This window comes from Thermobia domestica, chromosome 5 (genome assembly GCF_964235325.1).
Source record: "Thermobia domestica chromosome 5, izTheDome1.hap1.1, whole genome shotgun sequence".
NCBI lineage: Eukaryota > Metazoa > Arthropoda > Insecta > Zygentoma > Lepismatidae > Thermobia > Thermobia domestica.
Genome location: NC_137458.1, coordinates 311274819 through 311294954, shown reverse-complemented (window position 1 = coordinate 311294954; position 20136 = coordinate 311274819). Strand labels below are relative to the sequence as shown.

Below are 20136 nucleotides of genomic sequence, written 5' to 3'. Positions count from 1 at the left end.
GGGCAATACTAATTCCCAGTACTTTCCTATTACTACTCTTATTCCCTCCTCTGTATGAGTGTATTGAAATTCTCCTCTGTGGGAAGTCTTCTGATATGGGACATCCGCGAACTTGAACAGGAGAAACCGGATGAAGTTTCTACAGTTAAGTAATTTCAGGTCGCTGAATCCAATTGTGATAGTCGTTTCCATGCAAAATTAAGCAGTCAAGCAGTGGAGGCGCTAGTGCGTCGAGTATGGGCCTATTTTCTAGACAAAGTATGAGAAGAAACGGGAAAATTGAAATGCTCAATGGAGTAAATATGATTAACGATTGAGCCTACAATATGTAGAAACTTATATGAATGCTTTACGTTAATCACAGTGTTGCCAACTCATTGAAAATCTTGTGTGAATGTGGTAATGGAAGAAAATGTCAGAATAATGCGATGTATTGTAATGCATAAAAAACCCGACATATTATTCGGGAATGAGGGCTTGTCATGTTATAAAACAGTGTTGCTAACTTCATAAAGTATAATGATGATGAAGTACAGTGTTCTGTCAGAAGGCAGGTCTTTACCCGAAGGTCCATGGGCAAAGCAAACCCACGATGGTTTTGTCATTTCCTCCCATGGGATGATGATGACGTCCCAGGATGGGACCTACGGTTTTAAAGTCGGAACCGAACCACTTGCGCCCCCAGTGGGAATCAAACCCGGGACTCCTTGATTACCAGGCGATGAGCGTACCCACTCATGTACCGGGGACACTCAAAGTATGAAAGAAGTAATACATTTAAGTTATAAGCAAAAATCGTTAAGAAAACATTCAATCAGACAAGGCAAATGGGAGTGAATCAGCGGTATGGAAAGAAAGAGTGGTGTTACTCATATCCATGTAATACGCTGCGTCTGGTGACAGGTACCATCTGACAGTCTAGCATAAGACGCCACAGACGCGTGAATGGTGTACTAGCAGATATATCTCGTTTCGTGTGCAGTGAGGTGTGTACAATAGTGAAAACAGTATACTATAGAGTAGCACAATGAGATGCATTGATCCCATGAACGTCGTATAGATAATAGAATCAAAGTTATGAAGTATCAAATGTAGTATCCCGGAGTGCAAGATGCTCAGTTGTCGAGTGTGTTGTATTAAATATAGGTAATAATGCAAAAATACAATGGTGAGGACACAGAAATGCGGGAAGGGACGTTGGAGAGATTGGGAACTATTAGGAACAGGTTATATTGAACGTTGCCCAGTCGACCCACAACAACTGAAACAGGAGAGAGCTACGGAAAGTGAGTATGAACAATCACCACTGACAAAGCGTAGATCTAGTGTTATTGAATGTATACCTGACGCCACATTGAAGAAGATTTACGACGACTACTATTACCATGGCTTCAACTCATACAGTAAATTCCAAAGACGATATAAGTGCATTAAAATTAAAGCCAATTGCAAAGTAATTTTGGATTACACCAGTAGAAAAGACAGGGTGCGCTCTTCACGGGCAAAAACGAGTCATTTTTTTTTAAATATATAAAACAGTACGTAATGACACAGTTCGATAGGGCAAGGGAATATGGTTCATTCGTTCACTACTGACACATGCAAATGTGGGCCCAGGAAGCTGCGAGACTTGTTGGGCTTGAGTTTGCAAAGTGTCTATTACATCCATCGACAAACTTAAGACTGAATATGACGTTGCTGTGCGACACATTACTATGTTCGTCACACGTAAAGATATAACTGATGACCAGAGTATTCGTCAAAATGCACGAGAGTTTGTTGAACACGTAAATAACTATACTGCACAAGATACTTTGGTGCAAGACAATGTGTGGAACAGTGACCAAAGCCAGTTTTATCTTGAGATGTCATTTAATAATGTAAATACTAGTGTAGCATTTGACATAGGATTGTTACCATGCAGAGGTGATGCTGACTTGAGTCAGTAGCAATGGTCAAATGTGCATACTGTACACTGTCTCTGTGCTTTGACCACCTCCTTGACAACTCACATCTGCATTTTAAGAATTAACTGGTTCTTGCACACTTGTAGCTCAATGTAGACGCGAATTGTATTTTTAAGTTATTCAGTATTGTATCATTTTACTGGTATCACAGTCGCTTCGATGGTTCCATGTTTATTTGATCCTTATAATAATGATATCTTGTTGCAGTACTTCTCAGTTACTCGTCCATACACAAAGATGGCACCTGTCATTAGATGCAGCGTATTACATGGACATTAGTAACACCACTCTTCCTGTGTGTGCTGATACACTCCCGCTTATCTTGTCTTGTTGAAAGTTTTCTTTCCTTTTCTTTCTTTCTTTACTATTTTGCTTATACCTTACGTTTATTACCTCTTTTATACTTTATGAAGTTAGCAACACTGTTTTATAACATGACAAGGCCTCATTCCCGAATAATATGTCGGATTCTATACGTATTACAATACATCGCATTATTGTGACACTTTCTTCCATTACCACTTTCACACAAAATTTTCAATGAGTTGGCAACACTGTGACTAACGTAAAGCATTCATATAAGTTTCTACATATTGTAGGCTCAATCGTTAATCATATTTACTACATTGAGCATTTCAATTTTCCCGTTTCTTCTCATACTTTGTCCAGAAAATAGGCCCATACTCCACAAACTACCGCCGCCACTGCTTGACTGCTTAATTTTGCATGGAAACGACTATCACAATTGGATTCAGCGACCTGAAATTACTTAACCGTAGAAACTTCATCCGGTTTCTCCTGTTCAAGTTCGCGGGTGTCCCTTGTGAGAAAATTATTGGGCGTAGGAGGCCCGGAATGGGTCACAAACTTCGTATCTCGTACTCCCGCAAAACCCACAGGCAAACACACTTATGATCCTCCAGACCTGATGACTCGGACCGACTTATGATTCGGAACTCGGATAGACCCAGAATAACTCATAGACGAAACGTTGTCACATATATGAGAAGTATGTGAAAGTACTAATGCAATCCTAACAAACATGATTCTCTTCTCTCGCATTGGCTTTTCACTAAGTATAATTTCCTTTGTTTCTCGTTGTTTGTGTATGTTTGTATTAAGCATTGCATTGAAAGATAACTACAAGGTTTATTACAGTACAAATGCATCAGAATCACAGAAGAGATAAGCTACATGTTTCTCTTGTGAGGGATCCTCAAAGTTTAGAGGACCTGTAAACCTCGTCGTTTAGGACATAAAAAGATACGACTGCAACCGAACACTGTTTTGTTAATTCTTTTTGTATAGACTATGTTCAAAATCCACGAATAAACATGAAATTATATTTATGGAAACATGAACTATTCAAAATATGGTATCTTGATTAAGAAATGTCACACAGAGAATCAAACAAAGGAATGTTGGAGCTCGAATAGTGAATGTCGTTAATCAAAGGTAAAATTCCACAGTAATACTGTAATATTTTGGGTGCTTCAGGCTTGCCGGGTCTCTTCGGATCACAGAATCTAACTAGGTCTCGGTTCTGTCTGGGTCACCCGACCAAACTGGGTCTGAGAAACAAGACCCAGACCTGGATGACCCAGACAAAAGTCACCCAGTGACCCATTCCATCACCGTGCCCGCGGGCCAAGTTTGTATGTCTCGAATGGGTGTATAGCTTATTCTTTATATCCGTATGTTGCTACCGTGGATTTTTTTTCTTTCTTAATTTTCCTGTTTCTTAAGCGTGGCTGATTCCTTGAATGGATATATTTTCACCAACTATAATTACTAAACAAGTAAAATTTTGAAATAATTCTTTTAAGACAGTTATTTTCATGACGATGTAAATCGGAACGTGCTTTCACAAACTAAGAAAGGCAGACGAATAATAATAATAATAATAATAATAATAATAATAATAATAATAATAATAATAATAATAATAATAATAATAATAAAGTAAATTTTTGTCTATATATTTCCCTTGTTTTCCTTTGTAACCATAACAGAAGTTGTAAATTTAACAATGCTCCTAGGGTCTAATGGACCGCGGTCCGTTTTCTTGCTTGTGTTGACCAGATTTCTTGTAATATGATGTCTGAAGCTTCAAGAGCTTAAAGATGCTTGTAAATTGTCACGCTAAGGGCAATTAGAAGGAAAATGTCTTCCATTTTGTAATATTTATTAGAACCATCACCTAAGAAGATATTGATATAAAAACAAATGATATATACAGGATAATGATATATAACAAAGTAATATAGTGGAAAGAAAAGCACCAAGGGGAAGTCCTTGGTTCTCTCGTGTGTGTCTTTTAATGTTTTGTGGTCCTTCCTTCACTCAAATTAAGTCATGTAATGTTCGATAACACAAAGCATACTCACAAACGTCCTGTAATGGATGCCAGTCCTGGTAGCCACATCTTGGAATTTTCCGTGTTCTCAGTTCCTGCGCGACGTGAATTCGATACACCTAACTCACAATTGTCGGACGTAGGTAGAAATGAACTTTTTGCTTAAAACACTAGTTTTTATATTGCCACAAAACTGTTTTGGAATTTAGAAAGGCACTTTGTGTGATTTTTTGATAATGAGAAAATATGTGTTTTTACTTTCTTCCAAAATAGTCACCTTGAAAGTGCTGTTTTGATTTTCTATAGATAGACTAAATTGTTTTTTCTTCATAAAGGAGACGTCACTGATTCTATGCACGTCTAATAATTTTTGAAACTTTTCATTGTTTAATGTTTTTGGGAATATAATACTTGGTAGATAGTGCTAGCTCTTCTCGTACCTTTCTTACGTTCAATGCTTTATTTAACAATACAATTTTCAGAAGTATAGCAAACACTTATTTTAGGAATCAAGGTGCTTTGGATGTGCTGAATCCTACTAGCACATTAATGTATTTTTTCTTTTTATCATAATATATGATGTAAAACTTGTGTTTTTCAGCACTGACTATATCTATATATATTGTAAGTTCTAGTCTGTCAGATAACTGTAAAAATTTGTAATGATTACCATATAGTATGATTCTAAAATATTCTTACAGGTGATAAACTAGCCATTATCTTGGCTAGCATGCTTTATTTCAGATATAGCATATTTCACCACACTGTCGCATCAGCTGCTGCATCAATAGTCTCTCTTTGCTTCCTCGGCTGCTCAAAGTCACACAGAAATATAAAACATGTTTTTCCAGGACAAAGCAGCGGTTAGCGTACGCATCTTTGGCGTGGGAGACCCGGGTTCGATTCACAGCGGGAGCTCATGTGGTTCGGATTCCACGTTAATCAGTAGGTCATGTCTCATGTAGCCTCGCTGCTGAAAGGTACGTTAAAATCAACTCCTCTCAATGACAAAGCAGCATTAGGCTGGATGTCCATTATCTTAAAGGAGATGATAAATTGGCTCTGACTTACTTACTTTATAATTGCATGTTATGATTACTTACTTTTTCTTCCACCCATTCACACTTTGACATTTTTTTCTAATTCTTACTTCTAATGCACAGGGTTTCTGGCTCGATCCCGCCAAGTAAGTTTATGGTGGACAACATCGTGTGCATGGTGGAATGAGAAAGTGGAGGAAACGGAAGAACCATGGGATACTCCCATTCTTTCCTCCGACTTTCTCATTCTACCAATTCGTCCATCATCATTCACTTACTTTAATCACCCGTCTCCCTTAGCCTGAAGGGCATAATCATGGGACGTTAAACAAAGATTTATTTTTTTTCTAATTCTTTCTATTTATCATGTACAGCCTTCACTTTCTGTTTTGCGTTTACATATGTGTAGCTTGCTCAGTCAAACCTTTCGTTAAGACCTTCTAAAGATTGTAATGACCCATCATACAGACTACGATTTTTCTGTTTTACTGAAGTAATGAGGATTTAAGAAGTTAAGTAACCTTCCTTAGCCAACTTACTTTTCCCTCATATTCTCTTTTCAGTATTGTATCCTGTCCCTAAAAGAGGGTGTAGCCCTCTCAAGTTTTGCTAGCCTCCAACTAGCACTTAAAAGAAAAAAACTCATTATAACTTGTTGTGATAGAAAAAAATAAATAAAAAATCTTACACCAAGTGCTACAAAACTGATGTGGTTGGAATATGGAAAATATATGTGCACAGACTGATGGTTTAAGTTAGTGTAACGTGTTTCTTTTCTCTTGTTCACATGTGCAGTAAATATATTCTTTGGCCAAAATAACTAATTCTGCTTTTGTTATTCATTGGGGTCTGTTGGACCCCACCGGCATATTTAAAAGTTGAAATGTTTTCTTAATATACAGGGTTTTAATGAACTATACCGACAAACTTGTAAGAGCTGTTTCCTCTCATCAGAATAAAAGAAAAAGTTCATATGGGTCTATGGCGTAAAGTGCATAATTTCAGAGCTAGAGCTGTCCAAAATCGAGAAAAAACCAAATTTCGACATGTCATATTTCGAATTCCAGAAACTGTGGATAGTGGCCATTATCAGCGTAAAGGAAGCCACGCACACACAATCCAAAAGTGCATATTTCGTCAATTTTTTTCAATAGGTGTAGAGGGTATTTTCTACAGGTTGTAATTCTCAGATATGTTTTCAATAGAGTTTTCAGATATACCCTGATTTCAAGCAGGGTCCAAAGTGGCAGGAGGTAAGTCTTGACAACAATCGACATCCAATGCTTCGGAGGAAAGTCGAAAGTGTTCGGAATACCGTGTGAGGCGATGTATTTCGTCACGGTATATTTCACGTTTTCTTCATTTAGTATAAGCGTGAAAGAAAACATTACAGCATACGTTTTCCCGAGCACAAGAGATTGCTGCTGACGATCCTTAACACTTCCGACATCGCACCAAAGGATTCCGTGTTCACTGCTATCAAGGCTTACCGTTTGAATACTTTGAACCAATCATGAAGTCAGAGCATATATCAAAATTCGGTCGATGGCATGTCTGGGAATTTCACCCTGCATGGAATACTCTGTACACCCATTGAACATTAATGAAGTATGCATTTTTGGATTGCGTATGCGTGACTTCCTTTACGCTGGTAAGGACCACCATCCACATTTTCTCGAATTCGAAATAGGACGTCTTGAAATTTGCCTTTTTCGCGATTTTGGACAGCCCTAGCTCTGAAATTATGCACTTTTCCCCATAGGTCCATAAGAACTTGTTCTCTTATTTTGATGTATGGAATCAGCTCTTACAGTTTGTCGGTATAGTTCATTAACACCCTGTATTTAAATGTTCAGCTTAAGATTTTTTTAAAAAATAATTATTTTATTTCTCTTTTCACAGAACAGACCAGGACCAGGATTCTACGAAACAAAAAGCGTATTTGACCCTGTAAAACCCCTCAAGTTGCATCCAAGATCGGCGTTTCTTACGTGCGCTGAGGTGAGTACCATAAAGTAAATGTTACCTGTAGACTCTAGAATTAAGAATTCTACCTAGATATTGTACCTAGTTTTTTTTTAACTACACAACTGTAGAGATAAGTGGTGTCTCATAAAGAACGTAACTTTTGAAATGCCCGCCATTTCTGTTCTAGTAAGTTGGCAGCACTGAACGTTAGACTAGTTTTATCTGTTATCTTTGTGGTTAGCAGTCACGGAACGCCGTCATGATCGTCATATGTTCCTGTACGGGTAGGAATGGAGAGGACTATACTAAACGCAATGTTAACTTGAGAGCCGCATCACAAGCGCATTAATACATGTCGGCGCGCGAACCTTTTCACAGGGAAGCCTTTGTATGTGTGTGTGTGTGTTTTGGTTTGGCTCTCAGTCGCCAGGGTTTCAACTGGCGCTGTTCTGAGTTTCAGCTGATATGCGCGGAGCGATGATTTCTCGTCCTTTCCCTGCCGCTTACAAAAAAATATGTTTCTTGGTCTATTTGTTTTAATAATTTATGAAGACACGACAATAGTAATAAATGTATTGGAAATTCGCACGTCATGTATTTGCAATCCTCACAATTAAATCCCGAGAGCATGAAAACTATTTTGCTTATTCATTTCAATTGATTAAGGTAAGAAAGGATAAGAAATGAAGTTATTCTCATATATCTACCTGGAAAAGGTCAATCATAAACAGAAACATACGAGCAGCCACCCTCCCACACAATAAATTAAAAATACGATTTTTTTTTCTAAAAGCACAACAACTCTACATTGACACTGAGTAAACCACAGCGAACCGGCAACAATCATATTAACAATTTCTTCAATAGTTGTGTCTGCATATTTTTCTCTTAGTCGAGCGTACAAATTGTTGGCAATTTGCTTTGCTTGACTTTAAAGAGGTTTCCCTTCCTCGTGTTTGCGATAATACTGAGAAGATGATAATTCGGATTCATTCATATTTTCAACTTCGCGCTTAACACTCTTCATGGTTTCAGTTTCAGTACACCCACGTACTCACTCTAACGCACGCGCGAAGACGATATTTGGCAGAGCAGTGTTACTCTCTGCACAAAAATTGCAGAAGTTACATGCGAGTTCCGTTATTTCTTTTGTTTCATTTATCAGCAGGCAATGAAGTTTCTTACGGGGTAGTTACTCTATTTAATTTATATACCATATAAAAATATTAAGCCATTTCCTATCCATTGTGGACGGTTTCTAACATTGACCAATTAAGTAATTTTACTGGTCCTCTGCTTTTGTTATAAGGTTTTTCAAGTTTATAATCTTGCAACACTTGCAAGATACTCGCATCTTAGCTGCCGGCTTTTCACTCCTTTCTTTCCTTCTCTCTTTCCGATTCTGAGTCGTGACGTCATTTTCATAACCCTTTACTAATAAATGTAGTATCATTTATTTTAAATATCGATTCTGTATTGACATTTTTATATACTTGAACTCAATTAGCTCTTTGAATTGATCTCCTAAGTAATGTTTTACTTGTGTAACGGGAGGAACTATGTAATGTGCGCGGAGTCGCCTGAATTGAAGCTGCGTATCTCGGCTATCATGATAAGGTCGCGGCAAGTATAGCTCAGGAGAGTAATGCTCCCGGAAGTAGGAACGAAAAACACAGTTCTGATTGGTTAAAGTTATCTATGTCTTGCCACATTGCATTTAAATAGCAGAATTCAGACGATTGTTGTCGGTCCTCGTGGCCGAGTGGGGCAGTTCACCGTGAGTTCTCATGGTGTGTGGAGGTGTTTTTGAGCGCTCAGTGAAAGCATATCCTGCGTTTCCTTTGTTTTTTTCTTTATTTTTTTTGTCCTGTGCTTAGGACTGTAAAGTGGTGTTAATTACTGGAAATTGTGTCAAGTAGTGCTAAGCTATGAATACCATTCGACAAAATACGTTAAAATTTGAGTTTGACAAGAATTTCAGACAATTACGACCGTCACCGGCTGAAATACACATATGGTTAAGTGAAAATTTTTCCGATCTGATGAACAAAGTGATTGCAATTCAATTACACAACGAAGATTTCTGAGTATATGTTAAACTGGATACAGCTCTGAGTTTTGAACAAGCTTTACGTACTTTGCCAGACTCTGTTCCCTTCCGTCATTCGACTGGTATTTCCTCTGTGGTGAATATATTGGATGCTACTACTAACTATACTAAAGTCCGTATTTTTGAATTACCGTGTGAACTTAGTGATGATGTAGTACGTGATACCTTGCGTGAATATGGTGAAATTAAACAAATAGTACATGAAAAGTGGGGCACTCACTTAAAATATCCTGTGTTGAATGGTGTTCGCGCAGTTTATATAGAATTGGGGAAACATATACCCTCTAAACTCCACTTCATGGGTTATAAGGCTTCAATTGTGTATCCTGGACAGCTTCATACTTGTTTCCGCTGTTTGAGTACGGATCATCTTGTTTCCCAATACCACCTCGTCTGTTACCTCGTCCTCAGCCCAAACAGGGTGACCTTCGTATGACAGCTTTATCCACTGGTAATCTCCCGAAAACCCCGCATTACTCGTTAAACTCACTGTCTCCTTCTTTACGGCCCAGTGTTTCCACGAGTGTTCGTGATGTGTCTCGAGCTCCCCCTCCTTTGGTGCATGATCCTACAGAATTTCCTACTTTATGTCAGGATGTCATAACAGAACCTGAACCAAGTACTACGGCTTTACAAGATTGTGTTGACCCGATTCAGTGCCCCTCGACCAACTCAGTGCTACAAACTGCCCCGCCCAATCTGGCAACGTCGCAGGATGATGTCCCATTGTCTACCTCTCATGTTCAGCTTACTAAGAAATCAGCCACAACTCTTGAAAATGCATCTGAATCTAATTTGCCCTTTACTAGTGCTCATGGAAATCAACTACGGCGATCGTTACGTAAAAAACGAAAAGTGCTCTCAAATAAAACAGACAGTGTTAGCCAAGCCATCCAAGATAGTGTGAGTGACCCAGAAACACATAGCGGCGGTGGTGACCTTGACTCTGACATGGTTTGTAACAACTTCTCTGCCACACGCGAGTCTCGTGAGCAGAGTGGTGAAACAGAGACTACTGCTTCGTAAGTTCTTGTGTATAGCTTCTCGTCAACACCGTTCACGTGCCTTCTGGTTCTTATGCCATATATTTTATTTTCTGCTTTCTCTGCAGTACAGTTCTCACGTGATGTTTACCGGATTGTTTCTATTTATGTTTTTATTTTTCTTTCTTTTCAAACTTCAGGAAGAGTGGTGGAGATTGTGTTTCAGTTGGATGCAATATTTCTCCCCTCCCCCCTCTGTAGTGAGGTGTATTTTTGCAAAACTTATCCAGTTTTTGGTGTTATTTTTTCAGATTGCTTTCTTATTTTATGTATTTATTAACTTGATGGCAGGTTCTCCGTCTCCTACTAGACCTAACGTGCGCCGTCTATGTACAATTAATATTGCTGGCATTCACCATCCAGCGAAACAAAATAGTTTAAAAACTTTTGTTATGCAAAGTGGTTACGACATCATTCTTCTGCAAGAGGTCCGCTTTGAATGTTTTGACTTTCTGCCAATGTACAATGCAATTGTAAATATCGGACCCAACAATCGGGGTACTGCTATCTTAATCAAAAAGGGTATTGTCGTAGAACGCATTAAGCGACTTCCCTCTGGCCGTGGTATCAGTTTATTTTGTGATGGATTTAATATTGTGAACGTTTATGGTATTTCTGGAACAGTTAACAGGCGTTCTCGTGATCATTTTTATAACGAGGAAATTGTGCAGATTTTACCAGATAATTGTGATCCTATTATTCTGGCTGGTGACTTTAATGTACTGGAACGAAAAATCGATACCACTGGCATCTTCCATCCGAGTGTCACTTTTACCCGCCTTATCCAACAGTTGCGGCTCAGGGATGTGTAGTGGAATCATTGGACGGTGCCTAAATTTACTTTTAAGAATAGTCATATGATGTCCAGATTAGATAGGTGGTACATAACGTCTTCTCATTGTTCAAATATAATTGAAACGGACATATGTCCAGTTTCATTTAGCGACCATGCAGCCGTTTATTGTGTTCTTAAAATTCCGACAGGTGTCTCGCATACGCATGGTAGAAGTTACTGGAAATTAAATGCTCAACTTCTCCATCCAGCTACCATTAGGAATGATTTTCGTCAACGCTGGCAATTTTGGGTACGTCAACGACGTTACTTTTCAACTATTTCTGAATGGTGGACTTCTTACGTTAAACCCAATATAAAACGTTTTTTCCAATGGTACGGAAAAGAAATTAAGCGCGAGACTCATCAGACATTAGAATATTACTACGCTGTATTAAATTATCTCTGGTCTCAACCCAGCAGCCCTCAAAATCTCAGTCATATTCATAGGGTTAAAGCGCAGATTACACGCATACAACTTCGGGCTCTTGAACGATATCAGACGGCTTCCACATCTGCCTCATTTTGTAAATCTGAACGCATCTCCTTTTACCACTATATTCAATCGCAGAAGCGACGTCAACAGAACTACATTGAAGCTATTACGGTGGATGGTGCTGGCGAAGTTACAGATCTTAATGATCTTAAGACTCATGTGTATGAACATTTTTCTTCCTTATATCGTACTGGTTTAATCAATGCTACTGCACTAGAGACATATTTCCCGGAGACAATGCCCCAACTGTCTCCTGATGTACACCAACAATTAATGGCGGACATTACTTCGACGGAAGTCCGAGAAGCATTGAGTACATGTAAAGACCGCAAGAGTCCCGGTCCAGATGGACTAATTTATGAATTCTATGTCTCCTATTGGGATATTGTTGGAGCGGAGTTATGCCACCATTTTAATGAGCTCTTAAGGAATCGCAATTTCATTGATAATCAAGGTGTCATTGTTCTCATACCTAAAACGAACTGTCCGGTGACCATACAGAACTACCGTCCTATAACGTTACTCAATACTGACATGAAACTTTTCTCTAAAGTTTTAGCACGACGCTTGAAACTTGTTTGTCACGAGATTATTAGTGATTTCCAGGCAGCAATTCATCCCACCAAGAATGTGTTTTCTGCTCTTAGCAAGATTCGTGACATCTCTGAATATTTTAAATTTAAGCGCATACCTGTATGTTTATTATCAGTGGACTTCCAAAATGCTTTTGACTTTTTATCCCATGACTATCTCTACACTGTTCTACGAGCCTACAAGTTTCCTGATTCATTTATTGACTTGATTCGTGCACTGTACTCTTCAGCCACTTCCCGTGTGCAAATAAATGGCCATCTTACAGCTCCCTTTTCCATAAGTCGTGGAGTAAGACAAGGATGTGCTTTATCTGTATATTTATTTAGTTTGGCGCTTGAACCTCTGTTCTACCATCTTATGTCGATCCCCTCATCAGTGAATCATGATTTTCAAAATATCAATGTTCAAGCTTTCGCTGATGATGTGATACTCCTTTTCACTACGAATGAACAGTTTGCGCATATTGAACAGTGTCTACAGACTTTCGTGCAGGTGAGTGGTGAAAAAATCAATGTGAATAAATCGACGTTATTGTTATATAATGCTTCCATGGTCACGTCACCCTTTTCTATTAACCACCAGTATCTGATAAATGACCACGTCAAAATACTTGGTATTACCTTTACAGTTCGAACTGACGTGATGACAGACATAATTTGGGTCCCTATTCTTCAGAATTTACGCCTACTTAGTGCAGACAATAAAGGTCGGAGCTTGAATTTGATCCAACGCACCTGGTTTGTTAATACTTACATTCTTTCTAAAGTGTGGTATGCAGCTCAGATCTTTCCTCTGCCTGAGTGTTACGCAAAGAAGATTGACTCTCTCATAGGATGGTTTCTGTGGAGTGGATTTTATTTTCGACTCCCACGAAATGTTACCTATTGCTCTTATTTTACAGGCGGATTACAAGTTACTAATGTGAGACAAAAATGCAAAGCTCTTTATATGCGTAATGGATTGAAGTTATTTCTGGATTCTGACTCACACACATCGCAATGGATATCGTGCTGGACGGTTTCATTAACTGAAAATAATCCGCCATACATTCGCTTTTTTCCTCATTGCCCTGCATATGTGCGGGAACTCATTTCCGCATGGGCATATGTGCCATCGTTACCCGAGGCTTGCACCATGTCCACTAAAATGTTGTATGGTACTTTACTCACCAGTGTTATGTGTCATTCTGTACCCCGAATTTGTCATAAGTTTCCCACCTATGACTGGCATGTGATCTGGCGAAATGTGCACAACAAAATGTTATCTTCGGACATTCGTAGTGTTTGGTTGTCTTTTATTCATGACTTACACCCTACCAATGAACGACTTCATACTATTCATCGTTCTGAATCTCCTACTTGTGTGCACTGCGGTCGACTGAATACCCTTTTACATCGTGTGTCTGAGTGCACTGATACGACTCGCATCTGGAACTCTTTATGTGGATTACTTGCAGTGATCTGTCGTAAACCAGCTAACTATTTTGACCGCCGTATACTTGCCTTTCCGGACTACGTGTGGTACCCCAATACAAAACTCAATGCCGTTAATTGGCTTATCGGGCATACTATCTATTATACTATGTCCTATACGCCGAAGTGTACAGTGGAGGAATATTATTTATACTTAAAATATGCTCATCAGACTTTTCCTATGATCAATCTGCATGAAACATCTGTGTTTGCTAATTTCCTCAAAGTGATCTTGTAAGTTTCCATAGTATACTGGTCTCATGTAAGGTAACATCAGTGTTAGCGATGTACTAGTTATTACAGTTCAATAAATATATTTAAAAAAAGTGGGCTAGTGCTATATGCCAGTAACGAAAGTCTATTTTGGCGTGAGTTCAAACCTGGCCCGAGGAAAGTTTTTTTTACAATTTTTTTTACATTTTTATAACACTTTTTAAATTAAAATAATACGAAAATAATACTCAAAAAAGTGATTTACTTACTTTTGTGCAGATAAGTAGTAGTAGTAGTAGGAACGGGTTAGAAGCCCCGTAGGGCTCGTTTTGTTGCCCTTGTACTTCATGATATAAGGCTCGTTTTGTTCCCCTTGTACTCCATGATATAGATTTTGTGACCAACTTAAAACAACTGACTAGGATAGCGCGTAAAACAGCTGGCTAGAGTAGCGCGCGAAAAAACGTACTTTCGGGAGTATTACTCTCCCGAGCGGGTCGTGAATGGAGCGTTTCATGACGAAACAGCGACATTGTCAATGACGATGGCGATGTTTTGCGCAGAGCGACTAACACGAGGACACCCCGAGGGTTTAATGTCCACAACCAAACCGGTTTTCTCAAATTTAGCAATCAGTCTCATGACAGTCGACTTAATCGGTGCAATTACGTTGAGCAAACATTCTGCGGGGTTTGTGACCATTTACCACGTTTGTAATAAGTTTCCACTATGACAACGCGCTGTTCTATCGTGAAGCGTTCCATTCCTACCTGTACAGAAAACATGATGATCATGCGCTATTCGGCGTTCCATGACGCATTTTCTCCGATCCCAAGAGGTTCAGCCAAAACATGGCTGAAGTAGCATTCTTATTGGCCACGTACCGATGACTCACCTACTATTACTACTACTACTACTAACTAGTGTTGCTTTTGCTATGGATCTGTATAATACAAGGGCAAACTTATTTTAATGAAAGAAGTTTATCGAAAATTTTGAGAAATAATCGTTCAATCACTTTCTGAATATTATTTTTAATATTATTTTAACAAAAGAAGCGTTATACAAAATTTTAAAAATAAAAAAAACTTTCCTTAGGCAGGGTTTGAACCCACGCTAAAAACGACTTCCCTTAGTAGCATGCTGCGCTAGCTCACTCGGCCATGAGAGCCAACAGCTGCTGGTGTTTACTTTGTGCTATATGTATATCATGACTCGTGATGTCGTATCTGTATCGGCCAATCAGATCAGAGGATATCCGAAGCTCTTGGGATCCGCGAAAATGATTCCATGACTACTAATCACAAAGAAAACAAATGAAAATCGTGTAACGTTCAGTGCTGCCAACTTACTAAAACTGAAATGGCGGGCACTTCAAAACTTGCGTTCTCTATGGGACACCTTTTATCATGAAGAATGTGGCCGAGAATATAGCAAATATTCAATTGATTCGATGCACTGTGCAATATCAATCTTTCTGTATTTTTAGCTAATCTAATCTTACTGAATATAACTGTTCACTTAAATCCTTGCACTTTTAATAGCAAAGACACTAGGGATACGCACGACACGAGTCGAGACAGGATTTTCCTGACAAAATTCGAGTCGAGACACGGCTCTTCCAATAGAGAAATATACATTTTTCGAGTCGAGACATCACTTTTACAGCACATTTTTCGAGTCGAGACGAGAGAGCCACAAATCTGGATCCCTAAATGACATCTTTGAAGTAGAAAAATATAGTTAATCCGCAATGTAGTTACGTATCTGTTACAGACGTTCGAAAGGTCACAAGAACGGATACAACACATCTATCAATAACGTTCAAGGGCATTGGATACCGTACCGCACATACAGGCTCTGAACGAGCTCGATAGACCTACAAGAGCAATCAAAAGAACCCTCACCATTAGTCCAGCTACTAGGTCCCAGCTACTATGGAGAAATCCACCGAATTTTATTTCCAGAGAGAAATCATTGATTACATTACGGTAGTGCAGATTCCACCTTAAATTGTGTATCAATGTCTCATATAGCCTCGGTGCTAAATAGGGATGCTTAATCTCAACAAATAAAACCCACGAGAAAAAGTTATGAAATACCATCGAAACCATAAAAGATGAGGATACAGTCAATCTCAGCATTGTCAACACAACAATAGGACGAGAAAAATAATACTAATACGAGGGCAATTCCAAAAGAAAAAGAACATTTGGTTATCAATGACGTACACTCGCAGATGTAGAACTTTTATTATACATATTATAAACGTACATTACATTACCTTTCAACATATTCACCAACCAAATTGAAGCACTTTTCATAACGTTTTACAAGGTTTGAAATTCCTTTTGCAGAAAAATCTTCCACCTGAGAATGAAGGCATTCGGTAACAATATTGTGAAGCGCATTGTCATTGTCAAAGCAGTTCGACGCAACCCACTGTTTTTACGTGTTTGGAGAGGTGCAGACGAGTTCATTGCAGACTAGAGGGGGACACCGCATCCTGTACGTCAGTTCGTCCATCTTTAAACATGCGACACCATTGACGTACCACATTTTCATCCACCATGTTTGGTTCGTGAACACCACACAATTCACGATGAATCGCAGCTGCTGAAAGATTTTTACGCACTCAGAAATCGTATTACTGCACGCACTACACATGTCTTTTTTTCTATTGGAGCTTATAATGTTATAGCGGACGAGTAAACTGCAACAAAACCTCCTTCTTTCACTGCACGTTGTCTACTGAACAGTGTTGCCACAGCCCTAGCTCTGGAGTGGGCTGAAAAGTAGTACCAAATTGAAACAAAAAGGGCTGAATTCATTATTTTATACCAGTGTAATACATGGATTTATAACACAAAACTAAAAGAGGTAAAGTTCTAGAACACTTGTACCCTCTACACTCGTCGCTCGAAATGTCGCGACTCAGTTTGACCAAACAAAGAACGAGAAATTTCTGGAAATACAATGTGCAATTCATTGAGAGTTACGTGCCTGTCTTGCAAGATTCTGTTGTTCACTGCTGCAGTCTTGAAGTCTTCTGTGATGAGTGTTGGGTATCCAGATCGAGTTTCATCATGCACATTTGTTCGTCTATTGTCGAACATTTCATACCATTTTCATAAATTTCTTTCGTTGCTTACATTATCACCATAGAATCCTTTCAGTTGCTGGTAAATTTCAACAGTTTCACCTTTTGAGCATTTTCAGAAATCCAATAAGACTCTTTACTTCACAGTCGGCTGCACAAGACTATAACATGGGAGTTCTGAAGCTCATAAACAGATACGACAAATGTTTAAATGAAGGTGGTAATTATGTAGACAAGTGAGGGAAGCTTCATGTATATAACACAATTGTTTTTTTCAATAAATATTGTGTGTTTCATTTTCTATTGTGTGTTATTTTTAAATAAATATTGAGTGTTTTATTTTGTGGATGACCCTCGTATAAATGTGTCTTAGTTGATTCACTATCCTCTGCATGAAATCATACTGTCCAGTTTTATCTTAGTATACCAAATAACAGCAAAAGCCAATAATGAAAGGTTTGAAAAATCGGCTAGCTATCCTAAACACATCCGCATATCCAGAAACCAACGTTGGTCTTTCAGAAAGTAAACGAGAGATGAGACCATTCATCTGCACCAGCAAAGATATCAACACAACTCAACCAGCTGGTCTAGTGGCAAGCGCGTGCGCCTTTGGAGTACGTGGTTAGGAGTTAAGTTGCAGGTTGGAGAATATTGAACGGCGTGGCTCAGATTCCACCTGAAAACTCTAAATCGAAAACCATTGATCCTGAAAAGGGACGCTAAGCTTCATGAAACAAACAAAAGAGATCAACTCACTATAGGGTCTATGATGAGCATATACAAAAGTGAAATTAGCCCCGTGTAGCGTAGTTGCTAACGCTCTCGCCTTTGGTGTGAGCAGTCCCGGGTTCGATTTCCGGTAGGGGCATTCGGTTGAAAAAATGTAAAAACTTTTAGGTCCCAGGCCGTTTCCTTTTTTCCCTTTACCCGGAGAGTGTGCTCGCCGAGAGACGTCGTACCTCATACATGACGGGCTAAATGACCGTACACTCTAGAAGCCCTGAAATCTAAATCCTGAATCCTGAAATGAAATTAAGATGCATGTCCCATGGTTATGCCAGATAGGCTAAAGGAGACGGTGATGATGAGAAATGGTGTAATGAATGAAGTAGAAGGAAACGGGAGAACCTCAAGAAAACCCGTGCATACGGTGTTTGTCCACCACAAAGTTCATTTGGTGCGAGCTGGGATCAAACGAGGAACCCTACACACCAGAGGTGAACGTTCTACCACTCAATCAACGCGGACCCATGAGCATATGAAGACCAAATCCAGGATAATGAAAAATGAAGCAGAAGTGACTCTTGGCGCCGAACTCCAACTTCAGCATCATGACATTAACACAACAGAGTTTACTTCTTCGATCTCTGGAGAAACATTGCCAGGAGATCACAACATATACACTCAATAAACCTTATGTAAGATTTACTTGTTTCCCAGAATGATAATACGTTTTTCGTTTCGGCTCATGAGCTTAACGAGAGAGTACACTCATTAAGTTTAAAGCTCAAATGGATAGACATGCTCCTATAAATACAGATCTCCTAAAGACAAAAATGTGTAAGTTAATCAACTAATGTTTCTGTTTGTTTCCAGAGATTTCCGACAAAGTTGAAAAGAATGCCCGGCCCGGCGGACTACGATGACCTTCGTTCGTGTGTGGAAAATGCCAAGAAATCCTTCAGTTACATTGACGCACCATTTTTAGCAAATGCTCCTCGATTTCCGGAAAGTCGAAAATCGGAGATACCAGGTAAGATATATTGAAACTGCTCAACGAATGCAAAAATATAATTTTATATACATTAACTAAACTTACTGTATTGGTTTTCCTCTTACAGATTCAACGGACAATCCCAGTATATGCTTTCATCTTTCTAAATTATTATTATTATTATTATTATTATTATTATTATTATTATTATTATTATTATTATTATTATTATTATAAAATTTTATTCAAGGTAATTTTATTTCTTTTTTTGTTGAGAGAGATTAAGCGTTTTCAAAAACAAAGGTTTGAGAGAAAAGAAATATTTTGTGTCAAGCATAACGCTGTACCTCACAATAGCTACAAGCGATATCTTATACATAAGAAAATTGATACCTTACAGATGGAGAGAACATGTCGCTCGCACGGATAATACTTATAGAGTGCATAGAGTCTTGCAACTGACGCCATAACTAACTGGTTCATACTAACTTTGCTCTCTTAAATAGCTGACACTAAAAATACAAATCGTTGAGCAAAGTAACGTTTATTTAAAAATACTAAATGTGTAACAGTTTCGCCAATTTGGCTTCGTCAGACACTGTTAGTCTTTGATGAAGCCAAATTGGCGAAACTGTCTTACATTTAGTATTTTAAAATAAACGTTGCTTTTAAAAATACTAAATGTGTAACAGTTTCACCAATTTGGCTTCATCAGACACTGTCAGTCTTTGATGAAGCCAAATTGGCGAAACTGTCTTACATTTAGTATTTTAAAATAAACGTTGCTTTTAAAAATACTAAATGTGTAACAGTTTCACCAATTTGGCTTCGTCAGACACTGTCAGTCTTTGATGAAGCCAAATTGGCGAAACTGTCTTACATTTAGTATTTTAAAATAAACGTTGCTTTTAAAAATACTAAATGTGTAACAGTTTCACCAATTTGGCTTCGTCAGACACTGTCAGTCTTTGATGAAGCCAAATTGGCGAAACTGTCTTACATTTAGTATTTTAAAATAAACGTTGCTTTTAAAAATACTAAATGTGTAACAGTTTCGCCAATTTGGCTTCATCAGACACTGTCAGTCTTAGATGAAGCCAAATTGGCGAAACTGTGTTACATTTAGTATTTTAAAATAAACGTTGCTTTTAAAAATACTAAATGTGTAACAGTTTCACCAATTTGGCTTCGTCAGACACTGTCAGTCTTTGATGAAGCCAAATTGGCG

At 38.5% G+C, this 20136-nt stretch overlaps 1 protein-coding gene across 1 annotated transcript in view; it reads left to right on the top strand.

Moving 5' to 3' along the window:
- Positions 1 to 20136, top strand: part of LOC145686782 (sperm-tail PG-rich repeat-containing protein 2-like) — a 279330-nt gene that overhangs the window by 73146 nt on the left and 186048 nt on the right. The window contains exons 7-8 of the mRNA XM_081760440.1: positions 7266 to 7364; positions 18791 to 18947. Coding sequence (XP_081616566.1) covers positions 7266 to 7364; positions 18791 to 18947 — 256 coding nt within the window. The remainder of the gene's footprint in view (positions 1 to 7265; positions 7365 to 18790; positions 18948 to 20136) is intronic.